The sequence below is a fragment of the Theropithecus gelada genome, chromosome 6 (assembly GCF_003255815.1).
Source record: "Theropithecus gelada isolate Dixy chromosome 6, Tgel_1.0, whole genome shotgun sequence".
Classification (NCBI taxonomy): Eukaryota; Metazoa; Chordata; class Mammalia; order Primates; family Cercopithecidae; genus Theropithecus; species Theropithecus gelada.
In genome coordinates this window covers 164394014-164417638 of record NC_037673.1, presented here as the reverse complement: position 1 = coordinate 164417638, position 23625 = coordinate 164394014, and the positions used below count along the sequence as shown (strand labels likewise).

General features: G+C 45.3%; 1 protein-coding gene across 5 annotated transcripts in view; it reads right to left on the bottom strand.

The window, feature by feature from the left end:
* TENM2 (teneurin transmembrane protein 2) overlaps positions 1 to 23625 on the bottom strand; it is a 985093-nt gene that overhangs the window by 18347 nt on the left and 943121 nt on the right. For all 5 annotated transcript variants that reach the window (XM_025389012.1, XM_025389009.1, XM_025389010.1 and 2 more), the window contains 3 exons: positions 18508 to 18683; positions 16650 to 16885; positions 270 to 566 (listed from right to left, as the gene is read on the bottom strand). In XM_025389012.1, the coding sequence (XP_025244797.1) occupies positions 270 to 566; positions 16650 to 16885; positions 18508 to 18683 (709 nt within the window). The remainder of the gene's footprint in view (positions 1 to 269; positions 567 to 16649; positions 16886 to 18507; positions 18684 to 23625) is intronic.

Genomic DNA, 23625 nt, shown 5'->3' with positions numbered 1-23625 from the left:
ACCAGCCTGGCCAACATGCAGAAACCCGTCTCTACTAAAAATACAAAATTAGCTTGGCATGGTGGCGTGTGCCTGTAGTCCCAGCTACCTGTGAGGCTGAGGCAGGAGAATCGCTAGAACCCATGAGGAGGAGGTTGCAGTGAGCCGAGATCGTGCCACTGTACTCCAACCTGGGCAACAGAGCGAGACTCCATCACACACACACACACACACAAAGAGTGGCAGAAATAACAGAAAGCCCTTGCTGTCAGGGCAGCATGTTCACCTACCTTGTCAAGGTAGGAGTAGCTCCACACTTTCCCGTCGGCGAACATGCGGGACACGATGCGGCCTTGCTTGTCTATGTCTGTCCTCTCGCTCATGGCCCCACGCTGAAGCCCAGCCAGGCGCCCATTGAAGAAGTATGACACGTTGACGGCTGCCAGCCCGCTGCTGGGGAGCCAGAGGAAGGGGCGGCCCACCTGGTCATAAATGATCCTCAGGGTGAACTTCCGGTGGTCATCATAGATCTTTTCAGTCCGAATATTTCGATCATAGTCGATGGACAAGAGATTTCTTCCATGGACCTAGGAAAACACAACAGGCCTGGTTTGAAAGACATCACCCAGGCATGCCGGCTCAGGCTTCTGTGGAGGACATGGCTGGCATGGCCAGGGCATAAGTGTTCATTGGAGGAAGAAATAACCCCAAAGTTAGAGTAGTGCTTTCTAAACTCCTTATCATGGCACAGATAGAAAATAGCAATATTTGGCCAGGCGTGGTGGCTCACACCTGTAATCCCTGCATTTTGGGAGGCCAAGGTGGGTGGATCACCTGAGGTCAGGAGTTTGAGACCAGCCATGGTGAAACCCCATCTCTACTAAAAATATAAAAATTAGCTGGCATGGTGGCACGCACCTGTAGTTCCAGCTACTGGGGAGGCTGAGGCAGGAGAATTGCTTCAACCTGGAAGGTGGAGATGGCAGTGAGCTGAAATTGTGCCCTATCTAAAAAAAAAAAAAAAAAAAGAAAAGAAAAGAAAAGAAAATGGTAGCATTTGTATGGTGCAATAGAATATAAAAATAAGGCAGCTTATGGACAGAGACGACTGACCTGGGCATGGCTGCGATGGACAGTTAGGTAGGCTGTGCACTGCACAATTACAAAGGGTGCCATAGGATTGTAGAAAGTGTGAATGGTGAAACTTGTGCAGTGCGCAAATTATACAGCAATATACAATAGAGCTGAACCCTGGAGTTTGCGTGGGCTGCCTGGTCACCCTGGGGGCAAGAGAGTTTGCATATTTGCACACTTGTAACTCTTTTTGGCACATCATTAGCTGAAAAGCTAATGATCTTTAAGAACAGGTGCCATGATTTGTTATGAAATCTTTTTTTTTTTTTTTTGAGATGGAGTCTCGCTCTGTCACCCAGGCTGGAGTGCAGTGGCGCGATCTGGGCTCACTGCAAGCTCCGCCTCCCGGGTTCACACCATTCTCCTGCCTCAGCCTCCTGAGTAGCTGGGACTACAGGCGCCCGCCACTATGCCTGGCTAATATTTTGTATTTTTAGTAGAGACGGGGTTTCGCCGTGTTAGCCAGGATGGTCTCGATCTCCTGTTCTTGTGATCCACCTGTCTCGGCCTCCCAAAGTGCTGGGATTATAGGCGTGAGCCACTGCCCCTGGCCCTCTTATGAAATCTTAAGTAAAGTTACCTAGAAGAGTGGAGAACAGGGCTTAGAAATCCATATTTTACAAAGATTTGGGAATACGAAGCCCCATTCCTATGTGAACTTCTTTCCTTCTAATATCTAGAGAAAAATCTTGCCACTGTCAAGAATGCGAGACACAGTGGGTAGGCCTCAGCAGGGCTAGGGGATTTCCGACAAAGGGATGAACTGATTTACTTAGATTTGAAAGGAATGGGGAACACATCAGACATAATTTAATATTTATTTAGAAGTTGATCTGATCAGAGAAGAAAGCCTATCCCAGAAGGCAGAGCTGGGAGACTAGACTCTGGTGAGGGGCAAAGGAGAGGGACTCCTGAGATTCAGCTAGCCCTGAGTGGGTGTCTGGAAGTGAATGAAATGAGCCAGATTCAGCCCAGAGTCTCACAACTTCACTGACTGCAAATCCAGATATCCCTGGGGTGGCTGCTGAAGGCAAGGGACGATGTAAACAGGCGGAAGGAAGAGACTCGAGAGATGTCTGGTACCTCCTCACTTTACCCTAATAATTCAACAGCACTTACTGGTAATAATGATGATAGTGATGGTGATGATCACAGTAATAATAACTTTTTTTTTTTTTTTGAGATGGAGTCTCGCTCTGTTGCTGAGGCTGGAGTGCTGTGGTGCAATCTCAGCTCACTGCAACCTCTGCCTTCTGGGTTTAAGAGATTCTCCTGTCTCAGCCTCCTGAGTAGCTGGGATTACAGGCATGCACCATCATGCAAGGCTAATTTTTGTATTTTTAGTAGAGACGAGGTTTCACCATGTTGGCCAGGCTGGTCTCAAACTCCTGACCTCAGGTGATCCACCCACCTTGTCCTCCCAAAGTTCTAGGATGACAGGTGTGAGCCACCACACCCAGCTGATAGTAATGATGACTTTAATATATGCTGAGGACTAATATACACAGGCATTGTATTGGGCATTTTGCATCCATAGTTTGAGTTGTTGCTCACAAAGACCATTTGACAAATGAAGAAATAGCTTCAAACAGAGAGGTTATAAAACTTGCTCAAGGTCACACAGCAGTGAAGTGGTTGGGTTGGTCTGGAACATAGGCCTTCAGACTTTAACCAGTTAACCTCTTATACACTTCACCAGCTTTACTGCTTCCTGTATTGTATGTCTACTGAGTGTCCTGAAATGTGTCAAATGATGGACAGACTGTGAAGCCTTTTCACGGCCCTTGAAAGCTCCACATTGCAGCTTTGCAGGGGGTCGGGGGGTGGTGGTGGGACAAGGAATAATTCTAATATCACAGACACTTGTATTCTGGGAAACAGCTTTGTGCCCAGGTAAAGAAACACATTTTGCAGCTTCCTTCAGAGACAGGGGTGACCAACAAAATGTAAGTGGTTGTTGTTGGCTGGTCTTCTGGAAAATATTCTTGAAGGAAATTGACTCAGCTGAGAGGTAGGCAATCTTTCATTGTTCCCTTTCCTCCTTTTCCTGGGTGAAATGTGTATGTGATGGCTGGAGCTCCAGCATTTACCTTGTGACTATGAGGTGACTTTGGGGCTGGAGACCTCCAGGATGACGGCCTATCCAGAGAAAAAGAGTCTAGATCTCTGTTGATCTGGGTGTCATCAATGTTAATCCATACAGCCATGGATTGCTTTCCCTAAGCTCCTTTTAGATCATAGGAAAATATGATTTTCCTATGTAAAGTGTAAATCCTTTTTAAACCCTTGCTATTGCTAATCTCTGTTACTAGCAGTGGAAACTAATCTAAATTGATACAAGCCCCTGATACTTTGGCAGGTGCTATGCTAGGTACTTTACACACCTGATCCCATTTTCACTCTCATGACATAGAAACCATTTTACAACAGAGCAACTGAGGTCTACAGGAGTCACATAACTAAACAAGTGGCAGAAGTGGAATTTGAACCCAGTACTACAGATTCTGCAAACCATTGCTGTTTCCATAAGGTTGTCTCAGAGAGAAGATAGGATATTTATCCTAGGACAATTAGAAAAGAGAATGCATAGGCCAGGTGCATGTGTCTCATGCCTGTAATTCCAGCACTTTAGGGGGCCGAGATGGGTGGATCACCTGAGGTCAGGGGTTTGAGACCAGCCTAGCCAACATGGTGAAACCGTGTCTCTACTAAAAATAAAAAAAAATTGGCCAAGCATGGTGGCGTGTGCCTGTAATCCCAGCTACCTAAAAGTCTGAGGCAGGAGAATTGTTTGAACCCGGGAGGCGGAGGTTGCAGTGAGCTGAGATCATGCCACTGCACTCCAGCCTGGGCCACAGAGTGAGACCCTGTTTCGAAAAACAAAGAAACAAAAGAATAAAAAGAAAAAGAAAAGAGAATGCATCAAAGCATGGGGAGAGGAATAAAGTTGGTGAGTTCTTGGGATTATAAGGAACCCTAACTTCAAGTGGAAGATTCCTATCAACAACTCGCAGCAACTGGGAACAGTCAAGACGGCAAAGGCTGAGTAGTGAGATTTTTGTTTTTTTTAAACAGGTCCAAAATTTAATGCCGTCTGAATTACTGGGGGTTGGAGTCATCATTTTCAGAGCAAAACACACAGTGGGGGTCAGAAAGATAGATCATCTCCTCTGCCAACAGAAGCTTGGTCACATTGGGTTGGTTCATCTGGGACAACCGTGGAAGGCCACCATCATTCTTAAACCTATGGATTTCAGATTTTGGTTCAAGACCTCTCCAACATTTTGTTAGGCAGAATGAATGATGCAACAACAATGAGGAAGGATTTTCAGGGTGTTTGACTTCCAATCATGCCTACTTATTTCCATCCCCTTGGCCATCCTTAGTTTTTCCTCCTTCCCTTTCCTTATTTTTTTTTCCTTTTTCCTTCTTTTTGCTCATATCATAGGGCCCCAGTGCGTTTATTAATTATTGAACATTGAGTGTCGGCTAATGCCAGGCTTGGTGTCTGCTCTGGTATACAAGGAAGAAAAACCCCAGCAATAGCAACATGCTGAGCACTTACACAGGCTGAGTGTTGTTCTCAGCATTGCCCTTGTTTTATCTAATTTACACAACACTCTCAGGCAGGCACTATTATCATCCCCATTTTACACACAAGGTATAGACGGGTTCAAGTGACTTGCTCAAGTTTAGATAAATACTAAGTGGTAGAGCCAGGATCCCCATACAGAGCTTGCTGTGTTAACCTCCAGGCTGTACACCTCTAGGATTGAGGGGTGCTGGACCACGGGCTTTCCATCAAGCGTGCAATTCTAAACCACATGGAATGCTCTCTTAAAGCACTGCTGCTCGGCTGGCTCCGCGCCTGCTGAAGCAGCTCCTCGGGGAATAGGGGTTTGGGGCTTGTGGATTTTTTTTTTTTTTTTTTGAGACAGAGTCTCACTTTGTCATCTAGGCTGGAGTGCAGTGGCACAATCTCAGATCACTGCAACCTCTGCCTCCCAGGTTCAAGTGATTCTCATGTCTCTGCCTCCTGAGTAGCTGGGACTACAGAGGTGCACCACCACACCTGGCTAATTTTTATATATTTTTAGTAGAGATGGGGTTTCACCATGTTGGTCAGGCTGGTCTCGAACTCCTGACCTCAAGTGATCCACCTACCTCAGTCTCTCAAAGTGCTGGGATTACAGACATGAGCCATGTGCCCTGCTGGGGATTTTTGATTTTTAAAAGCTCCCTGCGTGATTCTGACGTGTACTCTTGGTTAAAATACACTCAGTGTGATATAAGGCCTTATCTTTAGTTACCTGGGAAAGACCAACGGGAAAATCACATATATAACCATAATATAATCATATGTGTGTATAGATGTGTATATATGTGTGCATAATACACTATAATATGTAATCATGGGAAAGGCCAACATGCAAATAATATATGTATGTGATCTTGACTATATAATAATAATGATATTAGTGTGTGAGGGTGCTTAGATTATAGAAAGAACCCTGAACATTCCTGATCTCATAAGCTAAGCAGGGTCAGGCCTGGTTAGTGCTTAGATGGGATTACAGAAAGAACTAAATACTGGTAAACAAAGAAGAGGGGTCCCTAACCTCTGACTGCCACCCTGGGATTTGCTGCTGTTACTTAGAGCTGAGAGGCCTCTGACCATTGACTCAGGTGCACCAACTGTAAAGAAGTAATGATAGGTGCTAGCCATTAGCCATGGATAACTTAGAGTGGGTTTTTACTTGGAAATTTACCATGTCCCTGGGACAATGGGATTTTTTGATAGCACAGGTTTGAGTTAACTTTGAAATGTGAAAATTTCTATTAAAATGTCCAATCCTTCTAATAATTAAATCTGAAAAATTCACTGGAAGGTGAGCCAAGGAGTTCAGGCCAGTTGTGTAATCTAATCAAATTTCTTTAATTATAAGGGTGCCATTTATAAAGGGGGGTGCCCTAGATGTGGGTGCGAGATGCTGGAGGGTCCAACAGGCACGATAGGCCCTTTGAGGATATCTGCCCCCCAGTTTAGAGCATGTGGGAGCTTTAATTTAGCTGCAGTGTTCTCTTATTCCGAATTAAATTACCCGGCTAGCAATATTTAAATTAACCTTGAGGCTTCCTGGAGAACATAAAAGTTATTTTGAATTATTTTCACTGCCGGGATCAGCACGATTCCCTTCCCAGTCGGCTTGGTAGGAATTCAGTGATAGAGAAACCAATTTTTAAATTAATACAATTTTGTGTTTGTAAGGAAGCCATTATTTTTAATTATCGGGCATTTTCCTCAGCCTGGCTTCCCCAGTTAATAAAACTCAGCTATTTAGCATGCTTTTTTATTTTTGCAGAGGGCAGACTTTGGGAGGTGGTTTCCCCTGTGGAATATCCCCCCAGAACGTTTTGATCTCACCAAGCATACGCCTGTCACAAGGAAGCTCATAAAAAACCCGGAGAAAAGGAAACGCTGTCGTCAAAATGGCCCTGCTGGGCCTATAACCGGTGACTCTAACTTAGCTCCAGGGGCAATGATGGGAGCTAGTGATTTGAGAAACATGAGGGAGGAAATTACACTGGGCTGGATCCCCTCCAGGAAACGGAATTGTAACGCAGCAGGAGAGATTTCAGTTAGACGTACAGAAGAACCATTTGCCCATCCTGCTTTGAGTATGGGAAACCCAAAAAACATTAGTGAGGGAGGTCACGAGAGTCTCCCTAAAATTCTGTTTAGAAACAGAAGTGTTTGCCTTGGAGAGTTTAGTTATTTACCTACCCAGAGGTAAAGCCTGGCCTAGAGGACATCTTCAGTTTCTTTCTGAGTCAGTCCTCTGGGATTTTATTTCATTTTATTTTATTATTTTTTATTTTTGAGATGGAGTCTCGCTCTGTCTCCCAGTCTGGAGTGCAGTGGCGTGATCTGGGCTTATTGCAAACTCCGCCTCCCGGGTTCACGCCATTCTCCTGTCTCAGCCTCCCGAGTAGCTGGAACTACAGGCGCCCGCCACCATGCCCGGCTAATTTTTTTGTATTTTTTTTAGTAGAGACGGGGTTTCATCATGTTAGCCAGGATGGTCTCGATCTCCTGACCTCATGATCTGCCCGCCTCGGCCTCTCAAAGTGCTGGGATTACAGGCGTGTGCCACCGCGCCCAGCTGGGATTTTAAAAGTAGCTATCCCCAGCTCCCATACAACAAGACTCAATGCTACATTGGGATCAGTGCTTGTGGAGACAAAACAGCGTGCTATAAATTTAATATTAGCTTAAATAATGCATCATTAGAAGGGTGAGCCTCTGCAAACACATTAAATAATGTATTCCCCAAGCAAATATTATTTTTGGATGATTTGCTGTTTTGGATGGAGGTCAGGTGGAAAGGTGGAAAGACCCGAGTTTGAGTGGCGGTTCTGACACTCATCAGTGCCACTGATTAGCTTTGCCATACCAAAACCATATCTTCACCACTCATGCCTCAGTTTCCTCGTCTGTAATGGCCTGTGAACTGGTGAGTCGGGACTTTATCTTATTTTTCTTAGTGTCTCTATTTTGTTTTGGAAAGTGCTTGGTGCTCAACGAACATTAGTGAATAAGCAGACTGAATCAGACTGGGTACAAGAACCCTGCTAACTCTGATGATCTAAAGTTCCAACATGGAAAATCAAGAATAGAAAATATGATTAGGCTGGGCATGGTGGCTCACGCCTATAATCCCAGCACTTTGGGAGGCTGAGGCAGGTGGATCGCTTGAGGTCAGGAGTTCAAGACCAGCCTGGTCAACATGATGAAACCCCGTCTTTACTTAAAAAACACAAAAATTAGCCAGGCATGGTGGTGCATGCCTGTAGTCCTAGCTACTTGGGAAGCTGAGGCAGGAGAATGGCTTGAACCCGGGAGGTGGAGGTTGCAGTGATCCGAGATTGTGCCACTGCACTCCAGCCTGGGTGACAGAGCAAGGCTCTGTCTCAAAAAAAAAAAAAAAAAAAAAAAAAATATATATATATATATATATATGAGATTAGGACATCTGTGGTCTCCAAATATCTGAAAAGCTTCATTCCAAAGACCTATTAGAGTCATTCTGGAAGGCCCCTGGGACCTGGAATTCACAGGCAGAGGTGGGAGGGAGAGGGTTTTCATTATGTCAGTGGAAAATCTCATTCATTCATTCATTCAATATTTACTGAGCACCTACTATGTGTTTGTTACTGGGACTGTCACTTAAGATAGAACAAGACAGTTATGACTCCTGCCCTAGGGGGGCAGGCCACAGGCCAGAGGGGGATAACTAACAACAGGAGAGCCAACAACGAAAACCATTTTTAGTGTGGTAATGGCAGTAGACACACGGAAGGAACTGTGGCAATAAGGAAGGACATGGAGCCAGAGCTGGGACTGACGAGGATGATTTCCCGGAGAAAGTGCTACTCGGTGGGGGCCTGGGTATGAGTAAGGCTTGGACAGCTGAGGGTGGGAGAAGAGTCAGGGAGAATATTCCAGGTGGGGAGGGTCAGCAGATGAAAGCACAGGGGCTGAGCAAGGGCCTTGCACAGGCAGAGCATGGCTGTTTTCAGGTGATGCTGTGAGTATTCTGGTGCAGGTGGGTGGTCCATTGGTAGGGATGCAGTGAGAAGGGGCAGGGGGTGTCTGGTACGGAGGCTCAGTTCAGATGACCGGAATAAACTATATTTGTTATCCTTTGACCTGAACTTCCAGGAGTCAGGTATGTTGTATATTTTCTAGTGTCCAAGAAGGAGGCTCCTGATGAGGGCTCATTTGCATGTACCGGGTGGATAATCTGCAGAAGATTTCTGTATTTCTAAGATCCTTAAAAGGGCCAACAAGATAAGGCTCTACCCCTTGACCTTACCCTCAGCTGGTTTGCTCTAGCCACACTGGAGCTATCCTCTTCAGGATACAGGCAGAAGTCTCTTCTGCCTCAGGGCCTCTTGCACATGCTAGAGCTTTAGCACAGAGGCTTTTCCCCTCACTCCATGCCTGGGAAATTCCTACCTACTCTTCATTCAGTTCTCAGTTCAAATGGCATTTTCTCAGAGATGCCTTAACCTATAACATATATTCCATATTATCTCCACCCTACATTTTTCCCAAAGCACCCATCACAATTTCTTTTTTTTTTTTTTCTTTGAGAAAGAGTCTCACTCTGTCACTCAGGCTGGAGTGCAGTGGTGCCATCTTGGCTCACTGCAACCTCTGTCTAGCACGTTCAAGTGATTCTATTGTCTCAGCCTCCCAAGTAGCTGGGATCATAGGCGCGCGGCACCACGCCTGGCTAAGTTTTGTATTTTTAGTAGAGATGGGGTTTCGCCTTGTTGGCTAGGCTGGTCTTGAACTCCTGACCTCAGGTGATCCACGCCCCTGGACCTCCCAAAGTGCTGGGATTACAGGCATGAGCCACCGTACCTGACCCACGATTTCTATATATTGTTTGTACATTTATTTGATTATTATTTGCTTCTCCTGCTAAGGTGTAAGAGCTAAAGACATAAGCTCCATTAGGGTCTTTCCACTTTTCCACATCATCATCCAAAACAGAAGCCAGCCAAAATTAATGTTTGCTTGGGGAATACATTATTTAATGTGTTTGCAGAGGCTTGCCCTTCTAATTATGTGTTATTTAAGCTAATATTAAATTTATCCCAAGTTCTGTCTGCACAAGTGCTGCTCACCATGTAAGGTGAAAACTTTTGTTCACTAATGTACACTCAGTGCCTAGCATAGTGCCAAGACCACAGGAGGTGTTCGAAATATAAAATATTAGTCACGTGAAGAATGAATGCATTGTAGCAGGAAGGAGCTGTGAAAATTCAGGCTTTCATAATGACTTGTGTGTGTTAACAGACCTGTTTGAGTGGGCTCCACGCAGAACTGAGTTCATGTGTGTGTGTTCACACGCACATAGGCACGCCCATCCCCCCACCTCACTCCTCTGTCACGGTGATTTGCCACATAAGTAAAAGTAACACATGTCAACACATAATTGCAATGTCATATTAATTATATGGGAGCCAAAACAAAATTACCGACTCCCACTTCTTCTTGGAATACTAATAACACTAATACTAATATCATGATGGAAGATTATCTTGGAAGCAATTTTTCTTTTGTTCTGCTACCTACACATGTAGCTGTTTCTTGCTTCTGCAATCTCTATGTAAATCATAATCAGGAAGAAATATCCTAGAGCATGGTTATATGCTTTCCTTTACAAAGAGAATCATCCTGCCCAAAATCCATTTTAGGAAAGAGTAGAAGTTTTAAATCTTAATAGAAGGGGTTGATTTTAGCTCTCTCTTCCAAAAGCCTAGAAAAAAGGCTTGTTGGGGTGGGAGGCAACAGTGCCTCAAGAGATCCTCAGGGCCAGGAGTTTTGCCTTATGATTAGGCTTTGGAGGGATGGAGGATGTAGAATATATCTGGGATATTTGTATTTTAACCTTGTATCTCTTTCTTTCTTTTTTGGGTATGGCACCTCTTTTCTCTAGGGCTTCCCTGTCTAGGTACTTTTACTGAGATGTCTATTGTAAGACACAGGTATGGTCATGTGACCTGTGCCTGCCTGGCTCATCACAGATCCCCATCTCCCTGACCAGTGATTGGCCCAGGAATGTGAACTCCCTCTGCCAGGTCAATCTTTCTTCCATGAGATATTTTATGAAAAATAGAAATGCTGGGGGAGATCCCTTCCTTTTTCCTCTGGGTTCACTTAGCTGGGATGATATAAGCCTGGAGCCAACTTTGGCTAAGTCTGCCTGACCACCTCCCTCCCCTGCAATGTGAAGAGGACATTAGTCTACTGTAGGAGAAAATTAGGTCAACTGCTGAGAGAGAAACCCTGCCATGGTATGGAAGGGGGCTTTGAGAAAGAGACAGACGTTCATCTGATATGGGTTGGCTGTGTCCCCACCCAAATCTTGATTTGAATTGTATCTCCCAGAATTCCCATGTAATGGGAGGGATCCAGGAGGAGGTAATTGAATCCTGGGGGCCGATCTTTCCTGTGCTATTCTAGTGATAGTGAATAAGTGTCACGAGATCTGATGAGTTTATCAGGTGATTATCAGGAGTTTCCACTTTTGCTTCTTCTCATTTTCTCTTGATGCTGTCACGTAAGAAGTGCCTTTCACCTCCCGCCATGATTCTGAGGCTTCCCCAGCCATGTGGAGCTGTAAGTCCAATTAAACCTCTTTTTCTTCCCAGTCTTGGGTACGTCTTTATCAGCAGCGTGAAAACAGACTAACACACCATTTAATGACATCTTGGAGTCTCTAAGGCCAGCTTCTCCCTTGTGGTGGCCCTGTTAGGTGAGACAGCACCTACCCTTTTAAGTTAGTCTGAGTGCACTTCCTGTCTCTTGCAGTGGAAGGATTCCAGACAGACATACGGGCAATGTATTTGTGAATTTATACCCACTTTGGTAGGGGAGCATTTACACATTAAGAAGAAGCCTATAGAAGGCACAGTTATCACATCTTTCTTTGTCACCTGTTGTCTGAGTACCCACCACATGGCACTTGTCACCAGGGATACTGGGGCGACCTGGTCCCTACACTTATGGAGCTTACAGATGCCATGATGTAACTTCCTTTTTTTTTTTTTTTGAGATGGAGTCTCGCTCTGTTGCCAGACTGGAGTGCAGTGGCACGATCTGGGCTCATGGCAACCTCCGACTCCCTGGTTCAAGTGGTTCTCCTGCCTCAGCCTCCCCGGTAGCTGGGATTATAGGCATGCGCCACCACGCCCAGCTAATTTTTGTAGTTTTAGTAGAGATGGGGTTTCACCATTGTGTTCAGGAGGGTCTCGATCTCTTGACCTCGTGATCTGCCTGCCTTGGCCTCCCAAAGTGCTGGGATTACAGGTGTGAGACACCACGTCTGGCCTGCTTCATGGTTTTGCAAGGCCAGAGTGAGTGAAGAAGGGAGTGGAAGACAACGCAGGCAGGACGGGGAGGAGTCTTTCAAAGGAGATTATTTGAGGAGTTCTTGGGAGGCATAATGAAAAACTTCCCTGCACTGAGTTTGGGCAGGAATGAAGGGACTAATACTCTATTACAAAGCTTTTGGTGAAAGAATGTGGTCCTGGACTATCCATCCACCATCATCTTACATTTCCCCAGGCTGTAAGGAAGAACCACTGATATTTTCCTCCACTAAGAGATGCCTCCATCTGGAGGACTGTGGGAAGAAATGATACCTAGGTGGGTTGGAATTTCACCGGGCACTGTTCTGTCATGATGGCTTCACTGAGATTTTTGGTCTTCTCTAAACTCCAGGAATGTTCAGAGCCTTGGGCCCTCACACCCCTCAGCTGACCAGGCTCCCAGGAGCTGGCTGGTCCCAGGGAAGGTCAGGCCATTTGCTTCATTCATGATACCCATGCATTCTCCCCAAATTCCCTGCTGTTCACATGGGGAGCAGTGATTACATGGTGCTGGTTAAATGGCTGCATTTCAAAGTTCACTTAGTTTCTTCCCCATTCCAAGAGGCAGGGCTGGGGCCACCAGAATCTTACATCTCTGGCTTGGGTTTCAGCTCCCAGCCACTCTCCTTTACACAGCACTCAGAGCGTGGATGGCCACCCAGCCTTCCTGGTCTACATGATCATGGGGAGAGCCTGTCAAAAGGTGAGCATGACACAGCAACCCTGCTAGTTGCCCAATCCTCGTGTGCTAGACAGCTCTCAAATCTCTTCCCCTACCTTCTTTCTTTCCTCGCTGCTAGTGATTTAGTTTCTTGCTTGGACCCTCCTTACTGTCCCTTTCCTCCTGTCTATCTTGTCCCCTCCTCACCTGTCTTCCTCCATACCTGAGGAAGTCGGAGAGTTTTTTTTTGTTTTTTTTTTGTTTTTTGTTTTTTTTTTTGAGACAGGGTCTTGCTCTGTTGCCCAGACTGGAGTACATTACAGGGCATGATCATAACTCACTGCAGCCTCAAACTTCTGTGCTCAAGCAGTCCTCCTGCCTTGGCCTCCCGATTAGCTGGGACTACAGGCATGCACCACCATGACAGGGTCTCCCTATGTTGCCCAGGCTGGTCTCCAACTCCTGGGCTCAAGGGATCCTCCTGCCTTGGACTCCCAAAGTGCTAGGATTACAGGCATGAGCTACGGTGCAGGGCCATGGTCAGCTATTTAATTTTTTTTTGTATGGACAGGGTTTTGCTATGTTGCCTAGGCTGGTCTTGAACTCCTAGGCTAAAATGATCCTCCCGCTTTGGCCTCCCCAAGTGTTGGGAAAACAGGCATGAGCCACTGTGCCCAGGCTGGAGACAGCTTTCTAAAGCTACACATCCTAGCACATCACTCTGCTAATGAAGTCCAGGTAGGGCTCCCCATTGCCCTCAGGATAAATGTTAGCCTGGCACCATGTTCCCTTCCATGTGCAGTCTCTGGCTGCATGTTACTTTTCTACCCCACTCTCTAACACATCCATTGCCACACTGAATTAGTTTTCTGAAATGCCATTCCCTTTTTGGCCTCTTGGCCTTTCCATAGGTGATATTCTCTGTCCTGTCACCTCTGTTCCATATCTCTGCCTGGCTGATTCTTACTCTTCAGAACTGATTCCAGATCCTCTGTGAAGCCCTTCCTGATCCCTTGTCAAACGGGAGACCTGATCACTCTGTTACGTGCTTACCAAGTCTTTGTTCATCATCTTCTTCTCAGGCGTTCAGAAAAGACAACATTTTCCAGGCTTCCCTGCAGTTCAGTTGAGGTCCCCTGACAGTGTTCTCACCAGGGTGGGGGGAAGTGAGGCCTGCCGCGTCCAGGCTGGCTCACTAAGCTCTCGTGAATCACCCAAGCTCTCTTCCCTTGCTGCAGCAACTGCACAGGCCCTGTGCTTAAAGGCAGGATCGCAAGGCAGAGCAACTGGAGCGAGTCCTCATTAAGAAGAGCTGCCTGATGCATTTGGACCACAATGTGTTAAACCCATGAGATTTCAGGGTTAATTTATTACCCAGCCGTGACCTATCCTCTTCCAGTGGATACAATTAAGTATCCCTTTCCTTGTGCTTTTGGCCTGTATTATAGCTTACATCACACTTACTAATATTGCCTTCTCCATGAGACTGTTAGCTACTCGGTGGCACTCAATTTTCTTTACCTCTCTAGAGTCTACTCATTCTGTGATACTGAATGTAGTGTTGGCACCTAGTAAATATCTTTTGAATAAATGAGGACTTTCATGCCCTTATTTGACAGTGGAGCAGCGATGAAAAGACACAGCAAGACTAAGATAGGGAGAGAGGAGCCCATCTTGCCGTTGGTGAGACAGCCTGCTAGCCTAATGGGGCCAATGGGTACCTTTGGCTTAGGGGCTGCAAACTCCCTGCCATGGACTCACGAAACATCTGATGAAATGACCACTCCCCAGTTCCCTCAATCCACATCACACCCAACCTTTCCCTTATACCTTCTTCCAATTGCTCTCCTGCAATTTCCAGAAGTTGCTTTTATTTCATTCACTAAGCAGTTTATGAACTGAATTAAAATAAATGAGATGCAAATAAATTCCAGGCTTTCTCCCTCATTTTCAAATTACATTTTCAGTCCACTCAACCTGTTATAATCTCATAGTGATTTTCATTTAAGAGAGCTAAATGGATATGTGATTGTTGTTACAGGAACTAACACCAGACAATTAAATGTTGAGGTGTTGATAGATAAAGCTGTGTTTTGATTTGCATAAACACGATGCCAGCAAATCTAACCCTGGCAGAAATTCAGTTATAAGACTTGTGTGCCTAACTTGGGCTAATTACCACAAGTACCATTATTAAGAGTTTTAATATTTGGAGTTGGGATTATAGCCACTTTATTTTAGGGCCACATTTATCTTTATTTTGAAAACTTAGTCAAAATGCATAACTGATTTATCAGAGAAAAGGCACAATTACTACTTATAATCAACTTCTACAGTGCAGCATATCAAAAATCAATTACACAGCCCTGAAATCCAGTCATTAAGGATTTAACTACTAATCTCATTCCATTTTTGTCTTTAGGAAGATACTGCAGTTTGCAACTTTGCAGATACCAGCAGAGGAAGAAAAACATGAGAGACTGCTGATAACCTAATGTGGAGACTTAAACTTCAGCCAGACAAAGGCGGAATCTTAATATGGAGGGGCCTGGCTCTGCAGGGAGGTCACCTGGGCTGGCTGGATTTCAATCCAGTTACACAGCAAAGGTTACGACCCAAGCTTTGCCGATGCTGAGCCTTCTATTCTCAGGGATTCCAAAGCATTTGATAAACTCCTTGTTCCATTGTTTACTGACTTCCCAGTGCTTGTCTTGTTCTGAAGTTATTTTTATTTATGAGTTTACTTATTATCTGCCCCTCTCTCCCATCTCCCCTCAACTTGAACATAAGGTGCAGGAAGTTAGGGCCTTTGCTTTATATGCCATTAGGTGCATAGCACAGTGCCTGGCTCATAGTAGGTGCTCAATAAATATGTGCTGAATTTGATGAAGATTGGGATCCCCAGTATTCATTCCCCCTCCCCAGGGAAGGGGTTAGCATGATGGTAGGAACCATTCCCTCTTGGTGACAGATAAGTGACTGGAGCAGAATCCACTCCTGTCGAGATGATCTGGATGACCACGGATAAGCAGGAAGATGTGTGACATACTGGCAAATGAGTCAGACAGAAAGAGAGACCTGGGGTCGAGTCCTGGCATTGCCCTTTCTAGCCATTGTGTCCTTGGACAGGTAATTTAGCTTCCCTGAGTCTGTGTTTTCTCATCTGAAAAATGGAGGTAGTAATAATTATCCTCATGGAGCTATTGAAAAAGTTAAAATAAGATAATACAAGCAAAGCATTTCACATAGAGTTTACAGTATAATAATGCTCAATTAATGTTATATATTGGTTTTAAAAAGATGTCATGTGGGGCAAGTTGCCTGGTCTGGGAAAACTAAGGTTGGCTAAAACTCCCCACTGAGGTTCAGTTGTTATTTCCTCTTGGGAAATCTTCCCTGAACCTCTCAAGTGGAGTGACATCCCCTCTGGGATCCCATCAGGCCCTGCATGTACCTCTGTCTTTTCACTTAACCTGTGATCATCCTGTGTCTGCATATTTTATCAGACTCTCGATTCCTTGAGTGCAAAGAACATACTTTAAAAGTTGTGTTCTTCCAGTACTTAGCAAATTACTCGGCACATAGTAGGCACGAACACCGGTTCATTGGTTGAATTGGCCAGACAGTGAAAATTGAGGAAGAAGACAGCAAGTGTGAAAAGAAGACCAAAGCCGTCTCTAGTTACAGCATAATGTAAATCCCCATAGCAGGAAATGGCCGACTTTTTCAGTCCTAGGAAATGGAGAATGTTTTCCCCAAGGTATGAGTCCCAAAGGGAAATGGATTCCATTTTCTGAGCAAAGAGTTTGCCTTTTCCAGGGAATAAAGGAGTATTAGAGGCTTTGAAGCTGGGAATCTTTCTCAGCTATGTGAGGAAAGGGTGTATCCCCTCCCACTCTGTGGTAACAGATTGGGTGGAACCACTTACCCGGAGCTTCCTGCCAAAGATGGTGACTTTGCCTTTAATCTGTTCCTTTCTTAGGCGCCACTCAATGGAGTTTAAGCCATTCTCCATAGGCAGGGAGATGTTGCAGCGTCCAATGGTGGGGGTGATGGTGCCTGCTAGGACATGGGGCTCGCTGTGGAAGCTGACACCCATCCCATTAGCATACATCACCCGCAGGGTACCGTTATTACAGAGCTGGTAGCTGTTCCGCACTTGATCTGGAAGAACGTAAGTGGGGGTGGGGATAGGGAAATAAATTATCCACTCTATTAGTCAGAAGAGAATAGAACCCCTATTTTTTTTTAATATAGGTTTCCATGGTACTTTGCAGTCATCAGTCTAAGGCTGCCTTCAATTAGCACACATACCATGTGAAGGTAAGTAGCAGAGATACTACTGATCCACGTAAAGAAAAATATAATATGCGGCACTCCAGAAATAATTATGCCGCGATGTTTCTTTTACTCACTGAAGACTATTAATAGCACGTTTAAACATTTAAAGATGTCTATTGCCTACACAATTTGTGTCAATCAAATTCCCAAACCTTAACATATACATTTTAGCTTATACCCAAAAAAAAAAAGAAAAAAAAGAAAGGCAAATGACTTCAATTTTTTCCCCCTTTGCCTGCCATCTAACCCAAGGTTGCTGGTCTAGTCACAGGTCAGATCCACTGCAAATCAAAGCCCAGGATTCTTCAAGAAAATCGAGAGAAGAATCAACCTTCCCCATCCTCATGCTTTTACTGCTGACTGCATCTGATACCACCTCCACTCGAGAACTCTGAAGAGACTCAAACACATGAGGGAGATGGAGCCAGTGGGTGCCAATAATATGTTTATCTTCCCCAGTGAAAACTACACGAGTCAATCAGACTTCTGACCTTTTCCTTTATCGAAAAGTTACAGGAAGGAAATGTGAGTCAGAGACTCCTTTTACAGATACACTGCTTCCTGATTGTCTGGGCAAAGGAGCTGGCCTGGGCTGGCCTCTGAGATGTCAGCTTTTGGGGCAGTGAGCAAGTGTGTACCTGTCGCTCCTGCAACTCCAGCCGTCATGCAGAAGGACAGAATCTACATCATTAATCATTTGGCAGAGCAGAAATAGAGTCATTGAAACAGGCTCTGCTGTGGGATAATAGTCCAGAAATGTCACCATTTATCTACAGAGAGGACACTTTTATCCTCTGACAACAGGCTAGCCCACCGACATTATATCTTAATTAAAAGAAAAATTAATCGGCACAATTCATTTTCTTGCCAGCCCCAGTGCTTGCCCTGGACTGCAAAACATGTCTAATAGCAAGAGTAACCACAGGGTGGTCAGAGACCTTTGAGATCCCAGTCTTGGAGAGAGAATGTTAAACAGCTCCAGTCCCAGGGCAACCAACTCATCAAACAAATGCTTAAAAAAGAGAATCAGGATGGAACAAGAAAATATGAAATCTAGTGGTGGGCCAGGAGAATGAATGGTCTTTGAGACGATAACTATGTGTTTCGGGTTGGTGGGTAGAGGTGGTGATGGAAGGGTAAGAGGTAGGGAGAGAGTATGTGGGGGGTGGGGGGGAAGGACATTTTCAGATAACTATGTAGACAGTTCAAATATCCAGATATTTGGTTGGGTGTAGATGACATTCTGCTGTATCTTATTAAGTCATTTTCTACTAGATAGACTTCTTATAGAGTTAGTTTGTTGTGGACACTTGAATAAAACAAAGCTGAGGGGTACGCTGGATCTCTGGAAGTCATCCCAGGCTGGGTAACTCACACATTGGGCTTGGCTGGGTTCTGGGTCTGTGGGTGAGTTTGGGAGTAGGTTGGTATGGGTGGAGGCTCACCTTGTACCACTGTGTAGGAGGCCTCTACTGAAGACAGGTTGGTGATGACAGTGACGTCATCATCACGGTTGGAGTTCTCTATGTCAATGGTAATAGATTTCTCCATTTCCCGGTGCAGACTGGTTACCACCCCCGTGGGGCGCGTCACATTGGTCAGGCGGCCTTCGTGGTCATAGCTGGGGGGAGATAAACACTGGTTAGCAGCAGTCATTGGGGCTGAAAGTGTTCCCAAGACTCACAGGGCCAGAGAAAGAGAGAGCTGGAAAAGTGGGTTGGCTGGGTGGCGCATCTTCCTGAGGCCCCTTGTCACAGTCAAAACCCCATTATGCCCTGAGAAACAGCGGTGATGCTTTCTTCTACCCGCTGATATAACTCACTCCAGATCCTGGAAAACATTTCATTCACCTGGTCTCAGACTTCCTCTAGTTAAAGAGAACAGCCACTTGTGAGCTTCTCTTGCTTTTCTTTTTCTTTTCTTTCCTTGAGATGGAGTCTCACTCTGTCCCAGGCTGGAGTGCAGTGGTGCGATCTCCGCTCTTTGCAACCTCCACCTCCCGGGTTCAAGCAATTCTCCTGCCTCAGTGTCCCAGGTAGCTGGGATTACAGGCATGCACCACTATGCCCGGCTAATTTTTGTATTTTTTTGTAGAGATGAGGTTTTGTCATGTTGGCCAGACTGGTCTCGAACTCCTGACCTCAGGTGATCCACCTGCCTTGGCCTCCCAAAGTGCTGGGATTATAGGTGTGAGTCACACACCCAGCCTTCTCTTGTTTTTAATTTAGGTGTTCTACAAAGCCACCAAATTAACATTCCCCAAATATCAGTTTCACCATGTTAGTTCTCTGCTGAACAAACCACACTCTTTTCCCATTGGTTGCTCAATCAAATAAAAATCTGGCTATTTGAGACCTTCCATGCCCCGAGTCTTCTACTGGGGTCCAACCTTATCTCCCTCATCACCTTCTAGGCCTCTGGACAGTCAGCCTGTGCCAAATGCCACCTGCACATGTTAGCTCAGCATAGAAGGCCTGGCTACACGGAACCTGTTCTTTGGTCCCCAAACCACCATGGCTCCACTTCCCATGCAGCCTTCTTAGACAATTTCCCAATGACCATTAGTTAGCACCCAGGTCTAGGGACACCAGTGATTGTGCCCTACTGCCTGCAAATGGCCTGACATTGGGGCCTCCTTCTTTATGTATATGTGTCATCTGTCCTCTTTTCTTACACTGTGGAGTTTTCTCCCTGCATCACCTCTAGCAAGAAGCCTGGTTCTGGTTGGGACAGCCTTTCCCCACTTTGGAAGATCCACTGTACTCTGAGAGCTGGGCCCTTCGCACATCTCAGACAGGAAAGCAGGTTTGTTTCCAGGTCTGCATGTAGAGGCCTTTGGGCTCTCCCAGATGAGTTTTGTTACTGGAGGAGGAAGGGGAGGAAGAAGGCGGAGCTCTGAAGACATTTTGCTTGGAGGGTGAAAAAGAAGGAAAAGTGGGTCGACCCCTGGGGGTTACTCCCTTTGGACTGAGGAGAGGGAAAAAGCTGGCGGGTTCTGAGGGATGGGAATTGGAGCTTGTGCAGCACATGGGGATGGGGGGTCCTCAGAGAAGCATCCCTGTGGGGACGGCCTGTGAGCAGTGGAAAGGACCGCTGTGGCCTGTTTGACGTTGTCACTTAGGGCTTAGGATGACAACATCAAAGACAGAGAGCACTCAGGAAATGTTTTTGGAATAAAGAATTGCAGACCTGGCTCAGGCTTTCAGGGATCTGAGAAACTTTGCTTCTGGGAAGAACTGGAAGCAGTGAAGCTCTGCAGAAGTTTGAAAGCTGAGAGTGCAATCACATTAAGCTGGACACCGGGCTGTGTAAAGGTGTTGGGGGAGAGAGGAGGGAGATCTTGGAGCAGGAATCTCTGTGAGCTCAGAATCCACCCCTATCACTTGCCCAGGGCCCCAGGCAGGGGGTGGCAGAGACAATGCACTCCCTGGAAAGCCCTGGTGTTGTAATCAGGGATGGGGACTCAGGTCTGCTAAATCGACAGGGCTCCTCTGTGTTTTCCTACCTGCTAAAGAAATCACTTCTCAGGCAGGGGGACAAAGGTGCTATTTACAATAGTGACTAATTAGAACAACCTAGATGTTCCTTTATGGGAGATTCATTAAATAACTGATGATCAATCCATAAAGTGGAAACCTACGAAGCCATCAAGATTGACAACATGGGTTTCTATTTATTGGCATAGACAAATCTACACATGTTGAGTGGAAGAGTGGGGTACAAAATATACTCCCCTGACAGTAGCTTTTTTTTCAGGGAGGGGTAAAAAGTATCAGTATCTATATGGAGCAGAAATTCTCTGAAAATATAGACATTTAAATGTTAATGGTGGTTTCGCTGTGTGGAATTTTGACTAATCTTCATTTTCATCTTTGCATTTTCTCATAATTTAGAAATTACTTATAATCAGCCGGACGTGGTGGTTTGTGCCTGTAATCAATCCCAGCACTTTGGGAGGCTGAGGCGGGTGCATCACGAGGTGAGGAGACTGAGACCATCTTGGCTAACATGGTGAAACCCTGTCTCTACTAAAAATACAAAAATTAGCTGGGCATGGTGGCACGCGCCTATAGTCCCAGCACTCAGGAGGCTGAGGCAGGAGAATCGCTTGAACCTGGGAGGCAGAGGTTGCAGTGAGCTGAGACTGCACCACTGCACTCCAGCCTGGTGACAGAGCAAGACTGTCTCAAAAAAAGAAAAAAAAAAGAAATTATTTGTAATCAATACTTTCATGTTTAATAAGTAGAAACAAAAGGTATTTAAAATCAGAAAACAAAGCAATTCTAAGTATTTGGGTACGGAGTGTCTAGTGCGGTACTCAGTAACAGACAGTTTCTCCTCCTGCTGACAAGTACATTCTCTGGGACCAGGTCAAGGATTTTAATTCCAATCCACTGTAGTTTGGGGACACTTACAATGCATAGGCTTGCTGAGTTTCCTTATGAGAGAAGTAGTAGGAACTGGAGTTTCTACTTTCAGGAACAGAGCTTTAGGGTAGGGACTAGAATCTCATGGACCAAAGGGAGAAAACCAGATTTTTCTTTAAGAAGATTTGGCTGCCTCCAGCTCTACTTACTTCCCCCAAGGAGCGTCTTCAGATGTAGGTCTTTTTGCAAATGACTGCATGTAGGAGTGAAGCGCTGTAAGTTCCAGCAATGGGATCTCAATGCCAACCCAATGGAACTGGCCCAGCTTGGCTGGAGTGGGGCTGGAGGCTGCCTTTGAATTATGTAGTCAATAAATATTCATCAAGTGCCTGTGATGTGTCAAACACAGTTCAAGGCACTGGATATATGACTGGGAAGAAAATGGAGCAAAATTCTTGCACTCATGCTAGCTGAAGAGGGCAAAACTAAACCAAGGTAGAAAATAGCATGTCAGATGGTGAGTAATAGGTGCTAGGGACTGCAATAAAGAAGGGAGAGAGTGGAGAAAGAGAGAGTATAGAGAGTAGAAAGTGTAATTTTAAGGACAGTACTGTTCTTTTCAGGAATACAGATGGACCTTCCCTAGTCTGGGAACTTAGCAGGCATGATAGTGTTTCCAAAGAGCATTCCGTATCAGCTCCATTTCTGCCTAACTCTTCACTTCCCAGGACAAAGACGAGAGAGAAAGGCAATTTTTAAAGGGGCCCATTCCAGCCTTCATGAGTTGCATGGCAGCTTATTCTGTAAAATCACTCTTGAACCCCACACCATGGGAAGTCAACTTCCATCTTTTCCTTTGATCTGACATTACCCCTTCCCCAGTTGCTGGATTGGGAGAAGTTGAACATGACTAAAGAGGCTCTTTATCATTTCTCTCTTCTAGAGGACCTCTCTTCAAGGGTGATGTGTTTTTCTGCCCCACCGAGCCCCCAGTTTGCTATGGCAGACTCTGCTCCTGCAGGGGATGGGAGACCAGCAGGCAGCACTGGGAGGTGGGAAGAGAGCAGGAGAAATGCAAAGTGAGGTATTAAAAAGACCTAATGTGCAAGCTGCATTCTTTAATTCTGCTTTTCCAAAATAAGTCTCTATCTGTCTGACTCTTGTAACCGCTATACAGTTAGTTGAGTGAAACCTGAAGGGTAGGAAGGAGACAGAGGTGTGCTTAATAATTCCTCTAAAATCCCATTAGCCTCTACTCTGAGTTAAACTTCTATATGACAAGTGCTTTGCTAATTTCTAAAAACGTATTATCTCAGTGGATTAGCACAGGGCTCCTGTTAATCTGCATTTTTATCCCCATGTGACAGATGAGACATTGAAGCTCAGAGAGGTTAAATAATGTGTCCAAAGTCAATCAGTAAGTATACGGCAGAGAAAGGCTCCTCACCCCTGTCATCCTGATGCTAAGACCCAGGAGCTTTCTGGTATAAGATGCTGCCTTTTGGGAAAGACTGAAAACCTGAGTTCCCTCAGGGATGTAACTAGATCAGGATACTTCTTCTATCAAGACCCAACGGCCTGCATCTGGGGAAATCTTAATTCCCAGGTTGGACGTCCTGGAAGTTTCTGGAACTGGCTGATTATAAAATGGGTCCAGGAAGATTTGATAGGGTTATTTTTTCCTACCTCTCTCTCTCTCTCCTGCCTCCAGAGTCATTGATGGGATGGCCTTATTGAGTTACATCTTCCCAAAAATTCCGGAACAGTTCCCATGTGGAGTCTGAAGGTGGAGTTACAAATTCCATTCATAGCCCTGCTTTATGACGCTGGTGTGCAATACAAAGAAAGCTGGGCTTGGAGATCTGTATTCCAGTTCTGCTTCACTACCAACTCCCTGTGTGGTCTCAGGGGAGTCGCTTCAATTCTCTGAGCCTCAATTTCTTTAGCCATAAAATGGGGATAATCAAATCCATATTTACACAGTCATTGTGACAACAGAGTAGATAAATGGCTTCTCTACCTCATGTTCTATGCAGAAAAAAAGATATGGCCACTCTTCCCACCTACAGGGGGATTTGTTACCTGCCCCCATAACAGAGTGGGAAGAGAGGAATCCCCCTAAGGAAGCTCTCATTGAAGGACAAATCGTTTTCTTTCTTTCTTTCTTTCTTTCTTTCTTTCTTTCTTTCTTTCTTT